Source organism: Kwoniella bestiolae, chromosome 1, assembly GCF_000512585.2.
Source record: "Kwoniella bestiolae CBS 10118 chromosome 1, complete sequence".
NCBI lineage: Eukaryota > Fungi > Basidiomycota > Tremellomycetes > Tremellales > Cryptococcaceae > Kwoniella > Kwoniella bestiolae.
The window spans coordinates 6,895,297-6,916,428 of record NC_089241.1 but is presented as its reverse complement, the minus strand read 5'-3'; the positions used below and the strand labels follow the sequence as shown (position 1 = coordinate 6,916,428).

At 47.1% G+C, this 21,132-nt stretch overlaps 10 protein-coding genes across 10 annotated transcripts; 3 read left to right on the top strand and 7 right to left on the bottom strand.

Moving 5' to 3' along the window:
• Nucleotides 1–247: 247 nt before the first annotated feature.
• I302_102601 (uncharacterized protein) lies at nucleotides 248–1,498 on the bottom strand (the record flags this gene model as incomplete). Its single annotated transcript, XM_019187967.1, has 6 exons — nucleotides 248–371; nucleotides 453–570; nucleotides 655–809; nucleotides 959–1,196; nucleotides 1,266–1,412; nucleotides 1,480–1,498. The coding sequence occupies 6 exons, from the start codon at nucleotides 1,496–1,498 to the stop codon at nucleotides 248–250; spliced, it is 801 nt and encodes a 266-aa protein (XP_019050845.1).
• Nucleotides 1,499–2,417: 919 nt separating this feature from the next.
• I302_102600 (uncharacterized protein) lies at nucleotides 2,418–3,719 on the bottom strand (the record flags this gene model as incomplete). Its single annotated transcript, XM_019187966.1, has 6 exons — nucleotides 2,418–2,556; nucleotides 2,630–2,744; nucleotides 2,841–3,037; nucleotides 3,166–3,412; nucleotides 3,495–3,638; nucleotides 3,701–3,719. The coding sequence occupies 6 exons, from the start codon at nucleotides 3,717–3,719 to the stop codon at nucleotides 2,418–2,420; spliced, it is 861 nt and encodes a 286-aa protein (XP_019050844.1).
• Nucleotides 3,720–4,424: 705 nt separating this feature from the next.
• On the bottom strand, nucleotides 4,425–5,592 carry I302_102599 (uncharacterized protein; the record flags this gene model as incomplete). Its single annotated transcript, XM_019187965.1, has 4 exons — nucleotides 4,425–4,637; nucleotides 4,731–5,119; nucleotides 5,191–5,297; nucleotides 5,459–5,592. 4 exons carry the CDS (start codon nucleotides 5,590–5,592, stop codon nucleotides 4,425–4,427), a joined length of 843 nt encoding a protein of 280 aa, XP_019050843.1.
• A 582-nt stretch (nucleotides 5,593–6,174) lies between these two features.
• On the bottom strand, nucleotides 6,175–6,903 carry I302_102598 (uncharacterized protein; the record flags this gene model as incomplete). Its single annotated transcript, XM_019187964.1, has 1 exon — nucleotides 6,175–6,903. One exon carries the CDS (start codon nucleotides 6,901–6,903, stop codon nucleotides 6,175–6,177), a length of 729 nt encoding a protein of 242 aa, XP_019050842.1.
• Nucleotides 6,904–6,972: 69 nt separating this feature from the next.
• I302_102597 (uncharacterized protein) lies at nucleotides 6,973–7,916 on the bottom strand (the record flags this gene model as incomplete). The annotated part of the gene is made up of 2 exons (XM_019187963.1): nucleotides 6,973–7,491; nucleotides 7,614–7,916. 2 exons carry the CDS (start codon nucleotides 7,914–7,916, stop codon nucleotides 6,973–6,975), a joined length of 822 nt encoding a protein of 273 aa, XP_019050841.1.
• A 396-nt stretch (nucleotides 7,917–8,312) lies between these two features.
• On the top strand, nucleotides 8,313–9,963 carry I302_102596 (uncharacterized protein; the record flags this gene model as incomplete). The annotated part of the gene is made up of 2 exons (XM_019187962.1): nucleotides 8,313–8,438; nucleotides 8,518–9,963. The coding sequence occupies 2 exons, from the start codon at nucleotides 8,313–8,315 to the stop codon at nucleotides 9,961–9,963; spliced, it is 1,572 nt and encodes a 523-aa protein (XP_019050840.1).
• Nucleotides 9,964–10,839: 876 nt separating this feature from the next.
• I302_102595 (uncharacterized protein) lies at nucleotides 10,840–12,782 on the top strand (the record flags this gene model as incomplete). The annotated part of the gene is made up of 2 exons (XM_019187961.1): nucleotides 10,840–11,205; nucleotides 11,286–12,782. 2 exons carry the CDS (start codon nucleotides 10,840–10,842, stop codon nucleotides 12,780–12,782), a joined length of 1,863 nt encoding a protein of 620 aa, XP_019050839.1.
• Nucleotides 12,783–12,852: 70 nt separating this feature from the next.
• I302_102594 (uncharacterized protein) lies at nucleotides 12,853–13,627 on the bottom strand (the record flags this gene model as incomplete). Its single annotated transcript, XM_019187960.2, has 3 exons — nucleotides 12,853–12,908; nucleotides 12,965–13,442; nucleotides 13,499–13,627. The coding sequence occupies 3 exons, from the start codon at nucleotides 13,625–13,627 to the stop codon at nucleotides 12,853–12,855; spliced, it is 663 nt and encodes a 220-aa protein (XP_019050838.2).
• A 993-nt stretch (nucleotides 13,628–14,620) lies between these two features.
• On the top strand, nucleotides 14,621–17,099 carry I302_102593 (uncharacterized protein; the record flags this gene model as incomplete). The annotated part of the gene is made up of 4 exons (XM_019187959.1): nucleotides 14,621–15,071; nucleotides 15,136–15,360; nucleotides 15,437–15,573; nucleotides 15,651–17,099. The coding sequence occupies 4 exons, from the start codon at nucleotides 14,621–14,623 to the stop codon at nucleotides 17,097–17,099; spliced, it is 2,262 nt and encodes a 753-aa protein (XP_019050837.1).
• Nucleotides 17,100–18,622: 1,523 nt separating this feature from the next.
• Nucleotides 18,623–20,796, bottom strand: I302_102592 (uncharacterized protein; the record flags this gene model as incomplete). Its single annotated transcript, XM_019187958.1, has 5 exons — nucleotides 18,623–18,914; nucleotides 19,051–19,901; nucleotides 19,963–20,385; nucleotides 20,459–20,511; nucleotides 20,649–20,796. 5 exons carry the CDS (start codon nucleotides 20,794–20,796, stop codon nucleotides 18,623–18,625), a joined length of 1,767 nt encoding a protein of 588 aa, XP_019050836.1.
• Nucleotides 20,797–21,132: the final 336 nt, after the last annotated feature.

Genomic DNA, 21,132 nt, shown 5'->3' with positions numbered 1-21,132 from the left:
GCGGGTCCTTTCACTCGAAGTGACAGTAAGTGAGGCGAGATTCATTCATAAATATCGCTAGCGTTCCACAAGTAACTGTACAACTATGCCAGAACTGCCTACCAGCTCGAAAGAGTAATCTTACAGTTCTTACTAGCCATGGGCAACGCAGCTCTTGTAAGCACTTGTCGAAATCCATTACGGAATGCATTCAGTCCCATAATTGGATTTGTCACTATCTGCTCAGTCGTACATAGCGTAATCCTCCTCACGGGACAGTTCCCTCGTCCTCTAATACATACAGAGTATTGAACCCTGCTTGGCTTAGCTCCTCGATGGTCGAGGTGTAGGCGTGCCATCCTCCACGGCCCCAATTGTCCACGTAGGTTATACTGGTAGGTTATACTGCCGTGATTCACACCAGTCAACAACGTCCATTTCCTGTGGCATGGCACGTAAATATGATCACTCACGTTGCCTTCCCTTCGTTTTCGCCTGCTGCCGTATCCATCATCATCGAGAACGCCATCGGTCCTAGCGCCATCGTACCCATGATGACAGGTGTGTGTTGAAACTGTTTGGCGTAATTGACTGCAGTACATTCATGTTGACGCATAATCAGCATTCAGCATTCAAAGATCCAGACCGAGCTACCTTCTTGGGAGGTTGACTCACACAGATCATCGGCACTTGCACCACTGATCTTCCTGGCATTCCTACCAGTCAACATCTTGAGGATGACGTCGGGCGTAAATTTATTCTCCCTCGAGAAGCCATTCGGACTCCCGTCCACAGCCTCGACAACAGCTTTCCCAAAACCTTTCCACCACCTTCCAAGGAATCATACAGTCAGCCCCAAGCCCCACTCCCAAATACAGTAGCCCTGCATCTGACAGCTGGGCCCCAACCTGATCTTGTCTCTTACGAGGGTCGTAGGGGGGTACAGCACCGGTCTCACGTGTAGTGTGTGAAGACTCACCAATTCCTGGTCGCCTCTTCCGTCATCTCCGGGACCTTTCCATTGATTGTCAAATCAGCAAGCCCGTAGGTGTGTTGTGTCCAGGCGTCATCCTTGTAAATTTCGAAAGTGGCTTTATCGACTTGAAATCCAGCCTCGCCGGAATCCTTGATATGGTTCGTGATAGCGGCTTTATTGAGCTTTGTCAATACCGCCAAGGAAATTTCAACTCCCTCGGGCAACCCCCAAGATCTTGTACCTGAACCTCGCACATCACATGTCAACAAATATAAACACAAATTTGAAAGGTTGTGGGTCGTCGACTCACCTTTTGCAATATCGGTATACACAGGACCGTCTTTACCCATGAGTGGTGCCGAGGTCACGTCTTTACGTATGAGTTTATCATGAGATGGGGGATCAGGGACTTTACCGTTTCCGAGAACAGAACGGATGGATCCTATGAGACAGAGGACTGTTGGGACAAGCAGGCAACATCAGTAAAGGATAAATCAATCACTGGTTTCAGAGTTTTGACTCACTATGAAGGAGAAAAAACATGTTCTTTACGGTACCGGACAGTAAGATTAGTCAATTGCAAAGGTCTAGTGTAATTAGTGGAACAACAGACAAAAATACCAGCCGCAATATCTATACACTCAAAGCGCGAGGCGAGAAATCAACAGTGACCCGCTTTGAATTCGCAGATACAGTGTAATACAGTCACTTATCAAACCTTTTCCAGTCCCATCACAAGATGGGCAATCTCTATGATCCTTTCATTCATGCGAGAAAGGATTGTGGGTACGATCATCAGAGGGATGAGCAATCGTGTATTGTTGTTGAGTTACCCCTTGCATCCCTTTCAGAGTTGGGGACGTGCTGATTAATTCAGACGACCAATCATTTCATTCCTCCTCCTTGAGAGGAGCGGTCATCTGAAGCATTGCGGTGTGCCAATCGTTCCGAGGATTGAATCTAAAGCTGCCACATGTCACACTTGCCAGACCTGCCGTTTCGATTTACCCTTATCCTTATTATTGATGCCAAGATCATGACCGTGAACATGATGAAGACGAACCGTCTTTACGTTATTTCGTCGTTGTCACTGACAGAATACTTGTTTGACTTGATGACTTGAACTGAAGTTAAACAAATATAGCGCATAGCGAGTTTACAATTTCGATCAGCATCAGATACTAGATGTATGCAGCACCGCCCAAATAAATACATAGCAGCCAAACGAGCTATGCACATGCCTATGATTGGGATCGTGAAAACTCGGGAACACATTCCCCCTAAAATGACAGCTTCTATTCATAGTCTCAGTCACGCAGGTATTCTACGAAATGTCGCCATCATATAAATCGTTGCTTGGTTAACGTAGTATCTCATATGGCAGTGTACAATCCTGAACCCATGTTACATACAGTGCTATAGTGATACAACATGATGTACTCTATGGTCTGTCATACACTTCTTAAGGGACAGAGCCTTCGTCCTCTAACATATAGATTGTATCATAAACGTGTGTATCATCATCGGCCTTTACATAGTCTCCGAGCCCTTTCGGACCCTCAATGATCCATTCTCTAAACTTTTGGTATGCGACGTTGACCCTGTCAAGCACGATACCAGTGATCAGAAATGATCATCAATTTTGTCAAGTATGGGAGAGGAAAGGCCACTTACCTCGCCGTGTCATTCGAATCCCCTTCCATGTCCATTATTATAGTATGAAAAGGGTACGACGGACTACCATCCGATATGATCACAGGAGTATGACTTGCTTTTCGGAAATATTTAACTAGTCACCATAAACGTCAGTGAACAAGGATAGTCGTGTGACTCGAGGGTACTATACGGTACGTAGGTAAACCTGAAGGGGCATGGAAGCACTCACATAAATCATCTTCACTCGGACCAGTGGCTTCAACTCGACCAGTGTCATCTTCCTTGCTGGTCCAAGTGATGGTTTTGGCATTTCTTCCGGTCAACATCTTCAGCACAATATCAGGACTACACTCATACTCCGGCAAGGTTCCAGTTGTACCCTCCGTCAAAGCGTCCACAATGGCTTTCATATAGCCCTGCCACCACCTACCGACGCGTGGTCAGCTTATGTTGCATACTCTTCACGCGCCATACGATAAATCACGGTAACTTGATGTTGGAATGGGTACAGTGAGATATGATACAGCAGAGCTCAAAGCGCAGAAAAAACACACCAATTCTTAGTACTCTCTTCCGATAGATCCTTCGCCGCCGTTGGATAAAGTGTCACGTCTGAAAGCTGATAGGTATATTCCCTCCAGGCATCATCCTTGTAAATCTCAAACGTGGCTTTCTCAACCGAAGATCCAGGCTCGCCAGCATCCTTGATATGGTTCAGGATGGTAGCTTTATTGAGCTTTGCTAGTACCGCTAGGGAAACTTGAATACCCATAAAAGCATCCCAATTCTTGGAGCTTGCAGCTTGATATTCGAAAAGATGGTTATATGTCAACGAAGTTACAGGGAAGTCACAGGAGGGAACTTAAATACAACTTGCACTGACCATTGTTGATATCGGTGTATGAAGGACCCTCTTTAGCCATCAGTGGTGCAGAGGTCACGTCTTTACGCTTGAAATTATTGTGAGAGGGAGAATCAGTGACATTGTTTCCCAGAACAGATTGAAATGATCCCATGATGCAAAGGACTGTCGCCATGAAGCACATCAGTAAATGATAATCACTCATTGACATATGTGCTGTTACTCACTGTGAAGGAGGGAAATCATCTTCTTTACGGTACCAGACAGTAAAATTAGTCAACTATTATGGTCTAGTGTGACGAGTATCGACAAACCACAGTGCCAAAAGAGATAGCTATACAACCAAAGCGCGAGGCACAAGGAATCGACCACTTGCGCTGAATCTGCAGATACAATCCCTTCTTAAACCTTTTCCAACCCCATCACAAGATAGGCAGTCTATACAATCCTTTCATTCATGCGAGAAAAGAATGGCGCAAAGGGATGAACAATCATGAGCCATCCGAGAGTTACCCCTCACTTCCTTTGGGCTCGGCAATGCTTGGAGGGTTTCAGATGATCATCCAGGTCCCGTCCTTTGTCTTGAGGAGGGCAATTAACTGAAGATTACGTGTGTTGGTCACAGTGAAACAGAGGAAGCCCACGTTGTTAGACCACAACCTACCTCAACAAACATCCAATCCAACCTTCATCACAATAGTCGTACAGTATCCCCCATACATCTGCCACATCCAAGAGATTGAGCGTGCAGAGAACGTATCAGATTGTCTGGGCTTCCTCGCAAGCGTCGATGCTCGTTAGTATAGAGAGGTCAATATATGTTTAACTTGGACGTAATCGCTTCTTCATAGTCCATCCCACACATCGATTGGAAGGAGAGACCACAACTGTTCTACTCTACCCGCACGTCCTTCTCGTCTTCTAAAGGTCCATTACGAGCTCTGAGCCTATTTATCTCTTCTGATCCCCTTTCCTCCCTCTGACGATCAGTGCAGGTACCTTCCTCCCGCCCTCTCTATCCTTCGATCCAAAAACAGGCATATCGGCCGTCAACTCCGCATGGACGTCAACGAGACCGTGCGATTCAAACACGTCGATGAGTGATTGAGGGGTGTAGGCCGAACGATAATGATCCGGAGCGTTGAATGAACCGTCTGGTGTTGGCTGCAAGAAATTACCATCAAGGTAACATACAGTAGGGTCGCGTCGCTGCTATCTTTAAGCCCGGACGGGCGATGTGGAATGGAGTGGACTGACCTTCTCATCAATTTTATCTCCACCTTCCCTCCTGCCCATCTCTGTTATTACCAGCCATCCCCCCTCTTTCAGCAATCCAACTGCACCGCCCATGAAGGAGGGTACGTCATCCACATGATGAAGTACCCAATTTACCACGGCTAGATCGAAGCTTTCCCTCGGAGGTATCAGTTCTCTTTCCAGGTCTTCTGACACGGGTGACTTTAGAGGAACACCTGAGCTGAACAATCTTGATGAGTCGGGAGATAACGTATGAAGAGAGTACGAAAAGTTCTGATGAGTTTCGGGAGGGAGGTACTGGGATATAAGGAGGATCATGGATTGGGAGTTGTCAATGGCATGTACAGAGTTGAACGTCGGTAAGAGGTGTCTGGTCACCACTCCTGGGCCTGCATCAAGGGCGTCACAGTATTAGTACTTGATCGTACGTGATGGAATCAAGCTGTGGGGTATGACTCACCGCATCCTATCTCCAAGACATCCCATTTCGCATATACATCTTTGTCTATCCCGGCGGAAGTGAGAGATTGGATGATAAAGTCGTAGCTCATTTTGGCGAGTTTGAGCCTGTTCAAGTCGGCACATTAGTCTCTCATTCAATGGAAGTGGAATGACAGACAGTGACGGTGATGATGGTACAAGGGCAAGGGGTTGATACGCCAATAGAACGAACAGCAAGGCGACGGATTCGTCACGGCGAATGATAAGCTCGTCCCACCCCGACTTACGCTTCTGGGTTGTTCAGGTAATCTTTGTTAGCCCAACTATCCGCTTCGGTGGCGTCATGCCCTTGTCCATGAGAATGTGAGTGAGCATCACCATGTCGATTGACTGGCTCCACAGAGGATTGATGCTCAGGCATAGTATTGGCTGCTCTTTCAAAAAGGTTGAATCAGCCTCACAATGAGATTCGACGTTATGATATGGTGAGTCGATGCGTACAGTATGACACCTACACGAGGCGATGACCGAGAGGGACACTTGAATACTGTGCTCGCTTTTGGACTCCTTATATATGGTAGCTGGGCAAGGTTATCGATAAGTGCTTCTTATCCGGGCGCCGAGCGGGAGCCGCCCCGTGAGAATCAAGATACTCGTACCGAACAGGTACTCGAATCCCGGAAAGTGCTAATGCAAGTACCATATATTCATGTGTCCCTGGTTGACTGGACGTCTGAAGATCAAATTTCAAGACCAGCCCATCAATGAGGTGAAGTAATAGGCTATAGCATCCGTAGGGTTGACCTGGAGCTTCCTTCTCGTTACCTTGCATCCGAAATAATGTTACACGTTATTCTTCCTATATATCTTCCTGTAATCTTAGCTCCGAATAATACTAATATCACCATCTGTGTGAATGTCTTGATTCAGACGATTGTTCGTACTCAAGCGGATATCTGTTCCTTGGACGACTCCGTGATATGTACAGCAATCTAACGCCCACCTAATCCTGCTTCAATTCCCCCATCGTATAAAACCTAATCACTGGTCCACACTTATCCTCACCATTCTCCCAAAACCTATCTCTGAACCTAATTTGCCTCTGCAGCGATTCGTACATTTCCAACGCGTAATAATCGAATTTCGACCTGACCCTCTCCTCTTCTTCCCTTATCCTTCCTCTCATTTGGTCGTCCGCTTCCTCATTGAGCTCTAGGACAAGTTCCAATCCATATACCTCAAATTTCGTCTTATCCTCCAATTGGCTCTTAGTATCCGAATGCAACAACGAGCGTCCGAAATTCCTAGGATGAGAATCCACTATCGACCTCAGGATGGTCTGTACATTCTTGTAGTCCCTTCCCATGATTTCTGCCATCTCGTCTTCCTGCTGTCGACGCGTGGTATATGCATATGCAAATTCCGGTGGAGGAGTAAAGTCCCAATCCCAATCACTCTCGTTATCCCATAAATGATGTCTTTTCCTTTTCTTATCTTTCGCTTTTACCGGTAAAAGATCATCTATATCTGGAGTATCATCCGATGGACGAACGATGATCTTATTGATTGAGCCCCATAATAGGGGGAACTCAGTGGACAGGTCGGTATGGATCATCCATGTGGGTGGGAAGTAGTGCTGTTTGTACTCTGCATTAGGCATTTCAGGCTTGAACGGGATCCTGTATTGGGCGTTCTGGTACTCTGACCATTCTTTAGGTGCGAACCTTGACATCAAGGTCAAGCGTAGTGATTCGATGGAATCTTTGAACTGGTCGGACAATTTGGTAATTAGGTTTTTCAATTATGTAAGTTCTTTGACTCGTTCTTTATCTTCTTCCTCAGTCGGATCGTCACGGTTATGTTGGATCTTGGCGATTACATCCTTCAAACTCCCATATACGTTCTGATCGTTCCCTATAGTCACTCTAACCATCTTTGGCGTGACGCACCTCCACTGTTTATGAAGTATCGTCCTGGCCCGTTCGTACGTCTGTCCTTTGTAATACCTCCCGTCCTTCTTCAGGCGTTCTAAAAATTCTTCTGAAAACTGATAGTTCTCCTGGTCTTCATCTTGATCGGATACAGATCTTGGGGCAGTACAAGGTAGGATAGTCAGATTCTTCACATACTGTAACAAGACCAACTTGGTACATCCCGACTTCCTCGCCAGAGCAGCCGCCTCAGGTTGAGATAGATCAGGGTCAAAGTTGAAGTTGAATTTGTCGATGGGGAGCATACGTGCTGAGCCGCTGACAAAGGTTCCTAGATCCATGATGACTGGAGAATGGTATAGGACCGAGCCGGCTATGGTGAAGAAGACCTAAAAACGATAAATCGACATCAGTACAGAGTAATTTGCCTGTGAATGAACAGAGGATAAGATGACATCAGACAGGTGCTATCAAGACGAGAGAAATTTAAACCCGAGGATACGGTACTTACACTGTTCACCCTCAAAACATTGACCAAAGTCCTCTGCGGCGTATAACACCCCGCCTTCCCTTGTTCCAAACAAAACTGGAAGATCCTCTTCAAAACGTCATCGGGGAAAGGAGATAGTTCTTTCCGGTCGGATATGGATTTCTCATTGAACACAAAGTCGTCCTTGTCTTCCTGCACTGCACCATTACTCTTTCGTTTCTTGAGGTATATACGGGTGTTCGTCTTCTTCGTGGACGTCGATTTCTTGGCTGAGCCCTTCTTCGAGTGGGAGGTTAATTTGGTTGTCTTCTGCTTAGCGGCCATTTGGGGTCGTGGATGAACCTAGATGATATGCTAGATATCGCTGTGAATGATGGGAGGCAGGGACATGCTCGAGCACAATGATGGAAGAAGGAGATGGGGGTATGGCAAAGTAGGGGAGTCCAGGATCTCACTTTGATTTTCGTCATAAGACTTGGATCTTGGAAAGGGAGTCGCGTTCCTAGTGGAGGTTACTTCGTATCAGCGAGTGAGGCGGCGATCCCCGCCATTCCAAAATCATGATTCAATGACCGATGGGACCGAGCGTTAATATCCTCGCTCATCTTAGCTTGTCTCTTAAAATTCATTCAACCTGCATATAAGGATACATTTATGGATCACCGCTATCATATCTAGCTTACCGTCACTCTACTCTTGCAAATCCACACTGTCACCGATATGTCCTCGTCCTCGGAGCTGAGTCCAGAGATATGGGACCATATCCTCAGCTTCTGCGCAGAGAAGGATGATGAGGGTTTGTTCGTTTCTCAGAAGACTTTGGCAACTTGTCTGAGGGTCAGCAAGGTATGTTGGACCCCATTGCCATCTCTTTCACTGCATTCACATCGACTAGTCATGATAGCTTACTGTTGCTCGGGCGCAGACCTGGTACCTCCTCGCCTCGCCATACCTATACTCTTCCCCCATCATCAGAGACATCCACAACTTCTTTCTCGGATCCGACAAACCCGTCTCTCAATCCCTCTCCGACTCACTCTCCTCATCCCATGAACTCTACCTAAAAGTCGTCCAAGAGGGAAACACGAAACTCCCCTTACTCCACCAAGTCCAACAGCTCCGCATCTACCCATATTCACTACCGGAAGACTGCGATTTCGAACAGTTAGAAGCTATCTCCACTAAACAACGTGAATCATACACCTCTGCCAACGACATCCTATCGAAATGCGTCGGTACCATCACCCCTCGTGTGAAATCAATCTCATGCGACTCATACCTCGTACCCACCGGACATAGAGAACGAGAGATCAGTGATACTTCGTTCAAGTCAATTAGGAGTATCAAGCTCAACCTCCTCACTCATCTTCGACCGAAAAGCTGGTGCGAGTTCGATTCTCCCTCGATGTCACTATCCGACGATATCCTCAAAATCACCACTACCAAAGGCCTCTTACCGGAGATAACAGAGTGTCATACCACTTTGGAAGATCCTCCTATCATCCATTGGGGAACTACCAATCGAATCACCGTAAGAGAAAAGGAAGACGTGAGGAAGTACCTCTGGCCCATCGTCAACAACTATGAAGGAGGATCATCATCATCTTCAGCAGGACGAAAATCGAGTAATTTGGACGTTGATTGGCCGGTGGATTCGGTTTCGGAGTTGGACCAAGAATGCTGGATAGAATGTATTTACGAGATGGTCGATTCGTCCATCCCTGCTGTATTTATCGAACGTGCTGAACAAGAGGAGGTGGACAGTAAGACCATCATAGAGGTCTATGGGATAGAGAAGTTCCTAACTATATCAAGCGACTTGGAAGGAGTAGGAGCGGATCTTAATTACGTATATGAGGATACAGTTATCAATCCGAAGATTCCCTCAGACGAGATAGATATGGCTTGTCTGAGCAGTATCAAATCTTCTCGCTTTACCCCTCAGGAATTGGAGAGGAGACGATCCATATATAAATCAATATTCATCCATATGGAAGAACGGATCAGAGAGCTGTTAGAAATCAACTCGGAAGGATTGTGGACCGATACTCTTCGAAAAGCACCTACTATCAAACTCTACCTCGCGACGGATTATCAAGGGTGCACCTCCTGCGGACAAGGGAAGGGGGATAAGTGGGAATTGGATTTGAGACCAAGACCTCCCCCACGGGATGATGATTCAGATTGGACGGATGATGAGAATGACGATGACGACGGTGAGGATTGGAGCGATGACGATGGACATGATTTCGACGTGGACGATTTTATCGAGTATGATGATGATGATGTTTATGGGGTGGGGTATGATGATGAGGAGGAAGATTTGGATGTGGATGAGGATGAGTGGGTGGATGAAGACGATGTCATTTAGACAGGATTGATGCACGGTCACAATCAAGATATTGAGGATAGAGGTACCTTCGATGTAATCATGAGTTTTGCTATGGTGCAGGAACAAGGTCCGTAAGATACTGTACATGCATTGCATACGGATATAGCATATTATCAAATCCTCTGCGCAGATGCGAAACTCTTACTTAACCCTGTTCTCACCCAAGGATGAAATTGATCGATGAGATGGCCCGATCCCATCTGGATCATGCAAATAACATTGCTTCATTAAGAATGTTCATTACATACAGAGGGCCGGTCGTTACATACATCCTCACAACTATGTTTTCGAAAGCTCTGTTGTACTTAAAACAAAATTACCCCATCAAACCTCCCATCCATTCCCGCTCCATCCACACCCCTGATACTGCGGTAACTCCCTAAACGGTCTAAACCTAATTTTCGGTCCAGCACCATCATCGCCGTTCTTCCAATTAGATGCCTTGTACTCGAACGACTCATGTAGGGATTTGCTTATCATGGTCTCCTCAGCCTCATACTCAATGTAGTATATATATTCTGTGGTATGCGGTTGTCATATCGACGAAGCACTCGTCAGGTTGACTTGACTACGGGTACTCGTACCAGATGTACTCAGAAAGTGGAGGTAGGCCAGTGCGTAAATTAGACCAGGTGTTTGGATTTACGTCATGTCATACACGGTCAAACGGTCATAGCGCCACTCTCCTCATTGAAGTAGATCAGTGCGTAGTGTAATGAAGTTCTCACAGGTCTAAAAAAGGCGCAGGTACCACCTTCCCCTTGAGATGGGTAGCAACAATGTGAGGCAGATGGCATCGTTGTTGATGTTGTTCATGTCATTCAGAAGAAGGACCCAAAACAACACCCACCCATAATGCCCCCACGGAAGAAAGCGCCGACCACATCCAAGAAAGCCGCTCCTGCCAAGGGTAAGAGTGCTGGCAAAAAGACAACCCACCCGTCTGCGAAGACAGCCACCACGAACAAGCGGACGACTCGTACCTCACTGCGAGAGAGATCATCAGATGTAGCTATCTCTGTAGATGAAGAAGAACCAGAAGCAGATGGTATCGCTTCCCCAGCGGTGCAAGTGGACGAAGCGGATGAAGCTCCCGCCCCGAGACCAAGTCCATTCCCTGATGAGGTGTTGAAGAGGATTTTTGGGTTCTGTCTGGAGGAGGAGAAGGAAGGGTGTTACGTTGCGCAGAAGACTCTGGCTATTTTACTGAAAGTGAACAATGTGCGTCCTTCATCTACCTCACATTCTCCATCTCCTTCTTTTTTTTATGCAGACGCTGATCGTCCTTTCGGTGTGTGCAGCTATTCCTCAAAATCGCTAGACCCATCTTATACAGATCACCCACCGTCATCAACACCGAGTCCTTCTTCCTCGGCTCCCACCGATCACTCCGAGATGACATGCCATATTTCTTTGGACCCACCAATGAGCCAGGTGGGATGCTAGGGTACTTTCGCAGATGCATAGGAGGCAAAGATACGAAATTGCCTTTACTTGACAAAGTCCGACACCTCCGTCTGTTATCACCTATCGTACCTAAATTTGTTGACGGGGAGGAACAACCAATCACCAGGGACTATCTCAAGACATTTTTAGAAGATGATCGATATGTTGAAGGAGATATATACGATGAGACGTTGGAGATATTGGAGATCAATCGAGTTAAGAGACTCATCACACCGAACTTGGACAGCCTGTCTGTCGGAAGTACTATGCGGATTGATCTGGAAGATTACAAAGACGATAAGGATATTATGAATGGGATCGTGAATGTAGAGCTCCAACTCGGACTTGGGATATTAACCCTACGTGAGGATCTATGGAAGAGATGTCAACCTGTTGAATGGGTGGAATACCAAAAAGAAATTACCGGAACTTACCGACCTGAGAAGCTCAAACGCTCGCCTATGCGTTCGAATAGACATTCAAGGGAAGACCAGTACATCCCCGAAATCCATGCGTGTCATACGACCTTGCTCGAACCGTTTTGGGTCATATGGGGATCAATCAATAAGTTGATTCTGAGGAAGACGACTGAGAAAGACATACAATGGAACAAGATGTTTTGGAATTACTTGGTTGATAAGGGGTATAAAACAGCTGAGATGATGGAGTCACTCCGATCGAGTGAGGATCATGTTAGGTTGTTCTACATGGATGTGGATGAGATGAACACAGAAAGGACGAAGAACCTCATAGTCAACACACTTTCATTCTCCCATCCTAATAGATTCACCATACCGAAGATCACGGCCAAGTTGAAAAGGAAGTTGGAGGATGAAACTGCCCTGGAGGTGTATGGGTATGAAGTCGTGCATGGCTTGGAATCGCAAGATCAGTACGATGAGATTTGGAGTAGACGTAAAGAGATTATCGAGAAGGATTGGAAGAAGGATAAGAAAGTCGATATGGCATATGTCAAAGAGCAGATCGAGCTGGATGGGTATAATATTGAAAACGACGAGTTCAATGCACCGCGTCGTCAAGTACAACAACCATTTGAAGATGAAATCGAAATCGACATCGATGAATCTACACCACTATGCAACGAAGAAAAACAACAAAGACTGAAAGAAGCCAAAGTACGATTCTGGCTTACATTCCAAGATCGAGAGATCATTCGTTCCCTCCAGTCTATATTCAAGTACAAAGATAGAAAATGGACGAATGGGAATGAGTCTGAAGGTTTTATAGTTAGATTTAGACCCATGTGCAATATGCTCGCTCCGGGACAGAGCTGTGTACAGAAACGACTTGATCCGGAGTGGGATAATACTGATCATTTCTTTGTTCTGTAGTGCTTGAATCGTGTTTTGTATATACATATTAGTGCGGAGGATGTATGTTTGTATATATACTACTGCATAGTTATCTTGCATGAACCAGTTTCCATAGTATAGTAGTGGTCGCAAGGGTATTACCCCCTGAGCAAAAGAATCAATCACCGTCTCTGAACCCCTCTTCTTAGGGAATAAATGACTTCCTGAAGTGATGGCAGCAAGGTTGGGCGTGATGATTAGGTCGGTAGGAAGGGAAGAGAGGGTACAATGTGCTTCGTCGAAATACCTATCCTGTTCTAACAGCAATCCATAGACCTGTTGTCCCCAGGCTAATTTCCGCCTTCTCATCTCGTGCTCATGCCAAATCTGCACCTTCTCGCCCTCCTTGTGATCTCGCGGATCCGGTCTAGGAACTATGGTGAGTCGTCGGATTTGTCGTAGGAGGGGGAGTTTGGTATTTCCCGCTTTGAGACATCTGAGATCGTACAGTGTCGATGATGCTGCATTTAGCGATTCGAGATCTAACGTTCTGGATCGAGTCTGGAGTTTCAGCTTGTTGAGTCTACTGTTTGATAGGGGTATGGTGGGCATACTGTTAGTGACTCCATGGAAGAATGATCCGATGTTGCACACGATAGGTGAGCGATACAGGTGGGGTGCATCGGCGAGATAGAATGTCTAATGCCCTGTCAGCTTGTCCAGGGTGCCGTGCAGAGAAGGGATGAATGACCGACCGAGCTGACTCGCAGTGCATTGATCAATACGGGTTGAGCTACGAACACGCCTTCATCCCCTTTCTCCGAGCAGAATGAGAGGATGTGGCACCATAGTTCGGGTGATAGCTTTGGGACAGCGGCAGTCATATCTCATAAGCTTAGACCATGCATGAGTACGCGGCCAAGAGGCGGTAGTCTTGGTGGAAGGAGTGAGGTCTTGCCTGCTCGCTCACAGATTATCAAAGAATGGACTTTAGACGCTCGCCATTGTAGGCCCCGGTTGGGCTCGTGACGTCAGACATCGGACGCGTTTCAGCTTCGTGCTTCGGCCAGTACTCGTGCTTTGCATCAATAGGAAATAGCATTACTGTCTTATACATCTCTTCCCCATTTATTCATCGGGGAGCCTTGTCACACATCCGTACATATATTGATTGATCCTCAGTGGTGGACTGCCCATAACCTCTCAGGATGCCCCCTGTCACTCGACAGACTGCGAAACGCAGACCAGTATCCGACAAACAATGTCGAGCGAGTCGTTCGGCCAGACCTGCAGACCGAGATTCAGTGACTGAAGGATCAAGCCAGCTACGAAGTTTTGCAGGCGAGCGGCTAGAATCTCAAACTCGATTAATCATCAGAGATGTTTCATGAGAATGACTCAAGCAATACCGATGACAAGTAGCCTATATTGCCATTCCATCCCATGACTCGACATGATCGACACGAATGTCCCCTTGAAATAACAAGCTATTGAGAAGGGGATCAGACGGATAAGAATGAGGACGAGGATGAGAATGAGAGTTGGTGAGGTCGAAGCAGTGGGGACGAACAGGGCATTGACTGATCCATTGGGTCATTGTCATGGTCATGGTCTGTGCGTAAATCATCATAATCATCTCTTGCCTCATATTCCATTTTGATATGATATGGTATCGTATCATGGTGATGGTAGCGCACGGACCACTTACACCCAAGATATAGATAGTCCAGTCAACCCACACTTTCTCGCATACAATACTCAATATGAATACTCATCCATTACCATGTAACTCATCCCTTCCTTCTTCCTCATCATCACTACTAATATCGCACTCACCATTTTGATCATTCCCTCCCCATAATTCACTTCCGTCCATCATGCTGCCGGCTCAGTCCCAAGATCCCCTCTCGGTCTTCCGCTCACGTCAGCCTACTCCCACCGGATTCAGACCACCTCCACCTGTGACTCCGTCACCAGCTCGTTCTTCTCACCCCAATTCTTCACCTCGCACCCATCATCATTCTCATTCACAAATCCGATATCCTATCCTGACTCCGACTGTTAATTCCTCTTCCTCATCCCAGCATCGCCCAGGGGATGATGTATTCTCACCTTCATATCAACCACCATCCTCAACGTCACGCCATGGTACACCATCTCTATCTCAGACTATCCCGACCACCGGTACAGCTCGCACTGGGAGTGTAAATGCCAAAGCTGGTCCGAGCCAGCCTAGTCAGCCCAGACCTAGGACCGCTCAAGAGGTTTTTGAAGAGGGTCAGAAGAAGAAGTTGACCGGGGTGGACAAGATATTGGCTCGATTGGACGGTAAATATCTTCCTTTTATCCGCTACCCCCTTTGCGATTGGTAGCTTACTCTTGGACCTCACAGCGATGGATAAGCGGGAATCCGAGCGAGATAAGCAGGCATCCGAGCGAGAACAACAGGCATCGGCGCGAGATACGAAGTGGAACCAAAAGATAGACAAGCTGGATAAGGAAATATCCACTCTAAGGACGGATAACCGCCAACTCCGAGATCAGATACATGAATTGAAGTTAGGTCAGAACTCGTTGGCTACGAGAGATGAGATGGTCGAGGAGATTACCAATCAGAGTGAGTGGTGTGATTTGGACTCATTGTTTCATGTACCATTGCTCGTACCACATCATTGACTCCTCTCATGATTCAGTGTTGACTACCGTTGGCGATCTCCAAGATAGGATTACCAATCTTCCTATCGAACTCGCTGCCAAGATCGTCACTCCTCTTCCACACCCCAATCATCCTCCTACTCAGCAACAATTCTCGGATGCTGCAAGTGTAACTGTGAGTACCAGAACGAAGGAAGCTCCTGCTCGATCAACGATGCTGAGCACTCCTGTTGATCTTGAATGTCTCGACAGGCTTTGACCAACCTTCTCAATCATGTCACAACCAAATTGAACGGAATCGACAGTCTAATCACCCTGCTCGGATCCCTGCAAGGACTTCCTGAGGCGATCACCAGTGTTGCGGTGTTCAAGGAGGCTCTTGACGGACTTACATCAAAGGTTGAGGAGTTCTCTCAACACTCTCAGCCAGGTTCTCAACCCGCTCTTGTCACCGAGATATCTCCGCCAACCCCTAAATCGCCCTGTATCTCTGCCTCGTCTGGTGGTCCCGAGGACAAAAACAAGAAGACTCACCTTCTTTTGTCTTCAATAGTTGAGCTTTGTCAGAAACACATCACTGGTCAGGAAGAAATCAGAAGTATCCTCACCAAACATGTCAATACCTTTACCAGGAATGATCTCAACCGTCCAATCGAGCATTCGTCGCGTCCATTGTCCGTTCCGCCGTTCGAAGCCACTCAGCCGAACAGTCTCGAAGCTTTAGCTGAAGCCGCAGCAGCCCGAGGAATGCCAGGAAATGCTCAAGTCACCCCTCCGATAGATCATGGGATGTCAGAGACTCAGATCTCGTTGTCTGGTGACCCGGTGGAGTCGATCCCTCCCAACTTTACGCCGGGAGTGAACAATCGAAGTCATCAAAGACGATTTTCCTCTCTTGCATCACCACCACCAGCCGACTTCTCATTCGGTTCATCTCTCTCATTCTCAGATGCCCAGCCAATGACCTCGACCCCATTCAATCGCCAACGACAGTCGGCCAATCAATCAACATCGGCCCCTCGTTCTCCTTTCAACTCACTGTCGTTCGGCGCTACCCCTACTCGCCAATCGACCAAGTCAAACCCATCCAGTCAGAGGGCTACGAAGAAAGCTAAAGTCTCGCCCGATCCCTCCGACAGACCCGTCACCAGATCGATGTCCAATAGGGTTTCCAAACCTCCCATTAAATGGGGACCCACCACGCACAAACCAATACCCAGTAACACGAACAAATCCAAGAAACTTGGCATAACTAGCAAATCCTCGTCTAGAGCCACCATTTTAGGGAAATCAGTCCTCGAAGCCATCGAGATCTCCGATACTTCCTCTCACTCTCCACCTGATGTCCCTTCAAGAGCCTCTACGTCCCGAACATCAAGTGTCAGGTCCAAGTTCGAAGATATCGCTCAATCGGTACTCTTCAGTCAAACTCCCATAGATAACAATTCACTCAGCTCGGGAGTGGAAAGTGTTCCTCAGGATAGGGATAACACAAATGGTCTTGCTCGTGTTCCACCTGTCCGCGTTTACGCCTCGACCGGCGCCAAAAGCCGCCTACGGGCAAGAGAAGCGGAAGAGGCGAGAAATAGGGGGAGAACAAGCTACGTTCCAACACTTGGGTCGTCTGTCGGTCAACCACTTGGAGGGGGGAATCCGAAGGGGAAGAGGAGGATGGAGGTGGATTTCGATGATAGTCTGTGAGGTGCTGGGCGGGAGCAAGGGTAATGAGGAGAGATGAGATTAGGGCGGATACAACATGATGTGTGTTATGATCGAATATGCAAGAGGGATGGATAATATGGGTATGGCTGTCGCAGATCTCGCATGTGGTTCGTCGTATAAGATAGTTCGGTGTGGAAAACATATGTTTATCATGTTATGTTGTAGTCGAATCAGTAAGCCCTCGAGCATTAGGTCGTTGTCACATTTATGATAGTTCTGTATTTGCTGTGTTTATAGCATATGTGATCGTTTTAATCATGTCATGCCACGTATTGCCTGTGCCAATCTTCTCCAATCTCTCGTGAGAGAGCCTTTGGCTGAGTTAAACTAACCTGTGCCAATAGATCCGGTGTAGCAGTGTTGTAACACGGGTATGCAGGTCGCTTGAATACCCAAAAGACAAGTATCTTCCCGGAACGCTACTGGTATATGAGGTCTTGGAACTCATCCACATGAAGTGAGGAAAGCCGTTCTTTTGAACAATGGACCCAGTTTCACCCTAAAACCATGGTTCAGCACCCTGGTTTGGTTCGGTGATCTGACTGATGCACACAGGTAGGTATTAATATCCGAGATCTATTACTCATGGCGTGTTTATGACATACAGTGTAGGGCTCTGAGACCATAGGCACTCATAATCCCAAGGTCGGACATCACATTCATTCATGCTCCAATCATTGGCAAGACGGTGGTCACCTGAAATATGTTCGTTGTCTGAAACACTCCTCTTGTTGATGGATTACCACGATCACATTGATCCGTCCTTAATAACTCCCAAGGTGATGGTAAACCTTCTCTCGTTAACGTAAACTGTGGGTTCTACAGTTTCGGGGTTTCAGAGGCATGTATGTACATAATTAAATGAGGTGATAGGGACCCAGCTCTGAGGTCGAGCAACTGACTCTGAATCAATCCGCTTCAAGCTTAAACACTGTTGACAGAACGACATTTCTTCTCGATCATGGGTCTTCTGAACCCGCATGCCCTAAACCAATCTCTTCTATACAGCATAAGCAGTGAAGATGTATAGCTGCATTACCTATAGGCACTAAACATTGGCTTTGGGTGATAGGTATGCATGTTATACCGTATACTCATCAGCGCACCGAGGGGAAGCTTGATCCGCACTTGATGAGCCGAGCGGTGGCCTTCCCGTTGTCGAATTAAACTACTGTGAAAGCCGCAATCCTGCCATGCATTGGATACTGGGTCTTGAGGATAAAACAGACATGTGGACATGCTTGAAACCAAAGTGTTGCGCAAGATATCTGCATGGAATGATTATTAGGGTATGTGAATGTAATGGTTATCGGAGAAAATGTGTATATTATCTATGCTCTACTATCTATTTTGTTGTTTTTAGTTTTATTTATATTGGTCAGGTTCTAGAGCTACATGAGATGATTGTCAAGATCAAATCGTATCCACAGATATATGTAGTCAGGTCTCAACAAAGAAACCTGGCTCTAAACTCCCTTCTCCCTTGCTGCTGTCCTGCCACATTACTGCGCAGGCTTGACATGCCCTTCGGTAGGCGATGGGACTCGAGTGGCCTCACCGGAATTGGCGTGGTCCTGAGGGTGGACTGGAGGGAGGGTAGTGTCGGGTTCACCAGAGTTGACGGGAGCACCGTAGGCCTCTGGGTCCTCGGTGTTGGCGCCACCGTGGATGTCGTATCGGTCGGTCATCTCTTGGATCTGGTGGTCGGAAAGTTTGGGCAACTCGGCAGCGACGAGGGTGGGTCGTCGTTGAGTGAGATGAGCGTGCGCGAAGATGACATCGAGCTCCTCAAGTCTGGAGAGAATGCGAAAAAACAGATGTGAAGTCAGCGAGATGATATCTTTGAAATGCAAAAATTGGGCGGAAAAAACAAAAAAATCTGTTTGTTTTTGTTTTCGGACCGCCCAAAAAAAAGAAGATTGTCACTCACGATCGTCCGGTAGTCTCGGGGTAGAAGAAGTAAATGAAAGGCAAGAAGACCAAGTTGATAAGACCGAAGAACAAGAAAGTGTAGGCTCCGATAGAAGCAGTCATGGTGGGCAAGACTTGTACGACGGTGAAGTTGAACAACCAGTTGACCATGGTGGAGACGGCGTTGGCTTGAGTTCGGACAGCCATGGAGTTCAATTCGGCAGGGTACAACCACGGGAGAGGCAACCAGGTGGCACCGAACCAAGCGATGAAGAAGTAAAGACCGAAGGCAGCACCCTTGGCAGATTGGGCATCACCAGGTAAGAGACATCCGAAAGTGATGAACATGGATACGGCTTGTCCGATGGTACCCCACAAGAACAACTTTCTTCGACCGACTCGCTCGACGAGGAAGAACGAGGTGAGGGCGAAGATCATGTAAACGACTGACAAGACACCACCCAAGATGAGGGATAATTGGGTGTCCAATCCGATTTGGTTCTCGAACAATACGGTGGAGTAGTAGATGACCGCGTTACATCCACCGATCTGTTGGAACAATTGGGTGGAGGCTCCGACCAAAGCTCGTCGCAAGTGTTGTTGTTTGCCCATCTTGAAGAGGTCTCGGGTCTTGTTGGACTTGACTTGAGCTTGGGCAGCGAGGGCATCGACAATCTTCTTGTGGTCGGCGATAGAGACGGGGTCATCGATTGATCGAGCGTCAAGAGCAGCGATGACCTTGAGACCTTCCTCGGGGTATCCGTGGGCGATGAGCCATCGGGGGGATTCGGGAAGGACGGCAACACCACCGATGAGGATGAGGGCGAAGAGGATTTGCATAGCAATGGGGAATCGCCATGAGACGGAGGACTAGGTGAGGTTTAGGTCAGCATAAGCCCTATGACCTAATGGCTCAGGTAAACAAACTCACGTCGACGAAGGAGAGACCGAAATCAATCCAATAGGCAATAACGGTACCGACAGCGACAGTGGAAGCTTCCATACAAATGAGGAAACCTCTGTTGTGAGCCTTAGAGGTCTCAGCGACCCATGAAGGGATGGTGGCAGTGTTGGCACCGTTACCGAAACCAGTGATGACTCGACCGACGATGAATTGCACGAAACCTCCGACATTTCCTCTTCCGGAAGTATCACCTGGACCAAAAGCGGTAACGGAGATGACGGTACCGACGATCATGACGACGGCACCACCGAACATCATCTTCCTTCTACCCATCTTGTCACCGATGAAGAACGCGATCAAAGCACCGATGAAACATCCAACCTCGTAACATGAGGTGACGGAGCCTTGGACGGTACCGGCGTGAACATCGTTGGCATCTCTTTGCTTGGTCTATAGTCGCAGACGCAGAATGTTAGCTACTATTGACTCCTCACAGTATATGCATATAGGGGGCAAAACTTACAGCAGGGAATTCAGTGTTGAACTGCCTAGAAGCGATAATACCGGACATCAAACCTATAAAACAGAAAGAGTCGTAAGTCTTTTGTTTGGCTCCAATGAAATTTACAGGGTAAAAATGGATCCGATCCCGGGTTATGACGATTGCGGCTGATTGCAATTTTGGTGGAGGAATGGTAAAACCGAAAACTCACCTTGATCATAACCGAAAAGAGAGAAACCACAAGTAGCGATAGCTACTACAGCGTATAACAAAGCGTTACCGTTGAGACCACCATATTTGGATAATGGTTGGGTTCCGCCTAGGACGTTCCCAGGCTTCTCGACTGGTGAGGAGGCCATTGTGTGTCGTGTGAGGGGGATTGTCGAGTGAGAGCTATATGTGTTGGTTGGGTTATAGCTATTTTTTGGTGGGGATGATGTATACACGAAGCCCTCTATTTGCTATCTGCAAGGAGAAACGAAAGGCGAATGAAGATGTTAGTAAATAAAATGAAACGACAATAAAAGTGAAAAAAAGAAAAGAGGGGAACCTCATTTTTGATCAATCATGTTGTTTATATATATCCCACATCGTCTCCCCCACCCACGTCCAACCACCATGGGCTAAGCTGAAAAAAGTTGTCCCCGCACTGATCAAAAGCGAGCTACCCCAGTTTAGATTGATCGTTGGTGTCT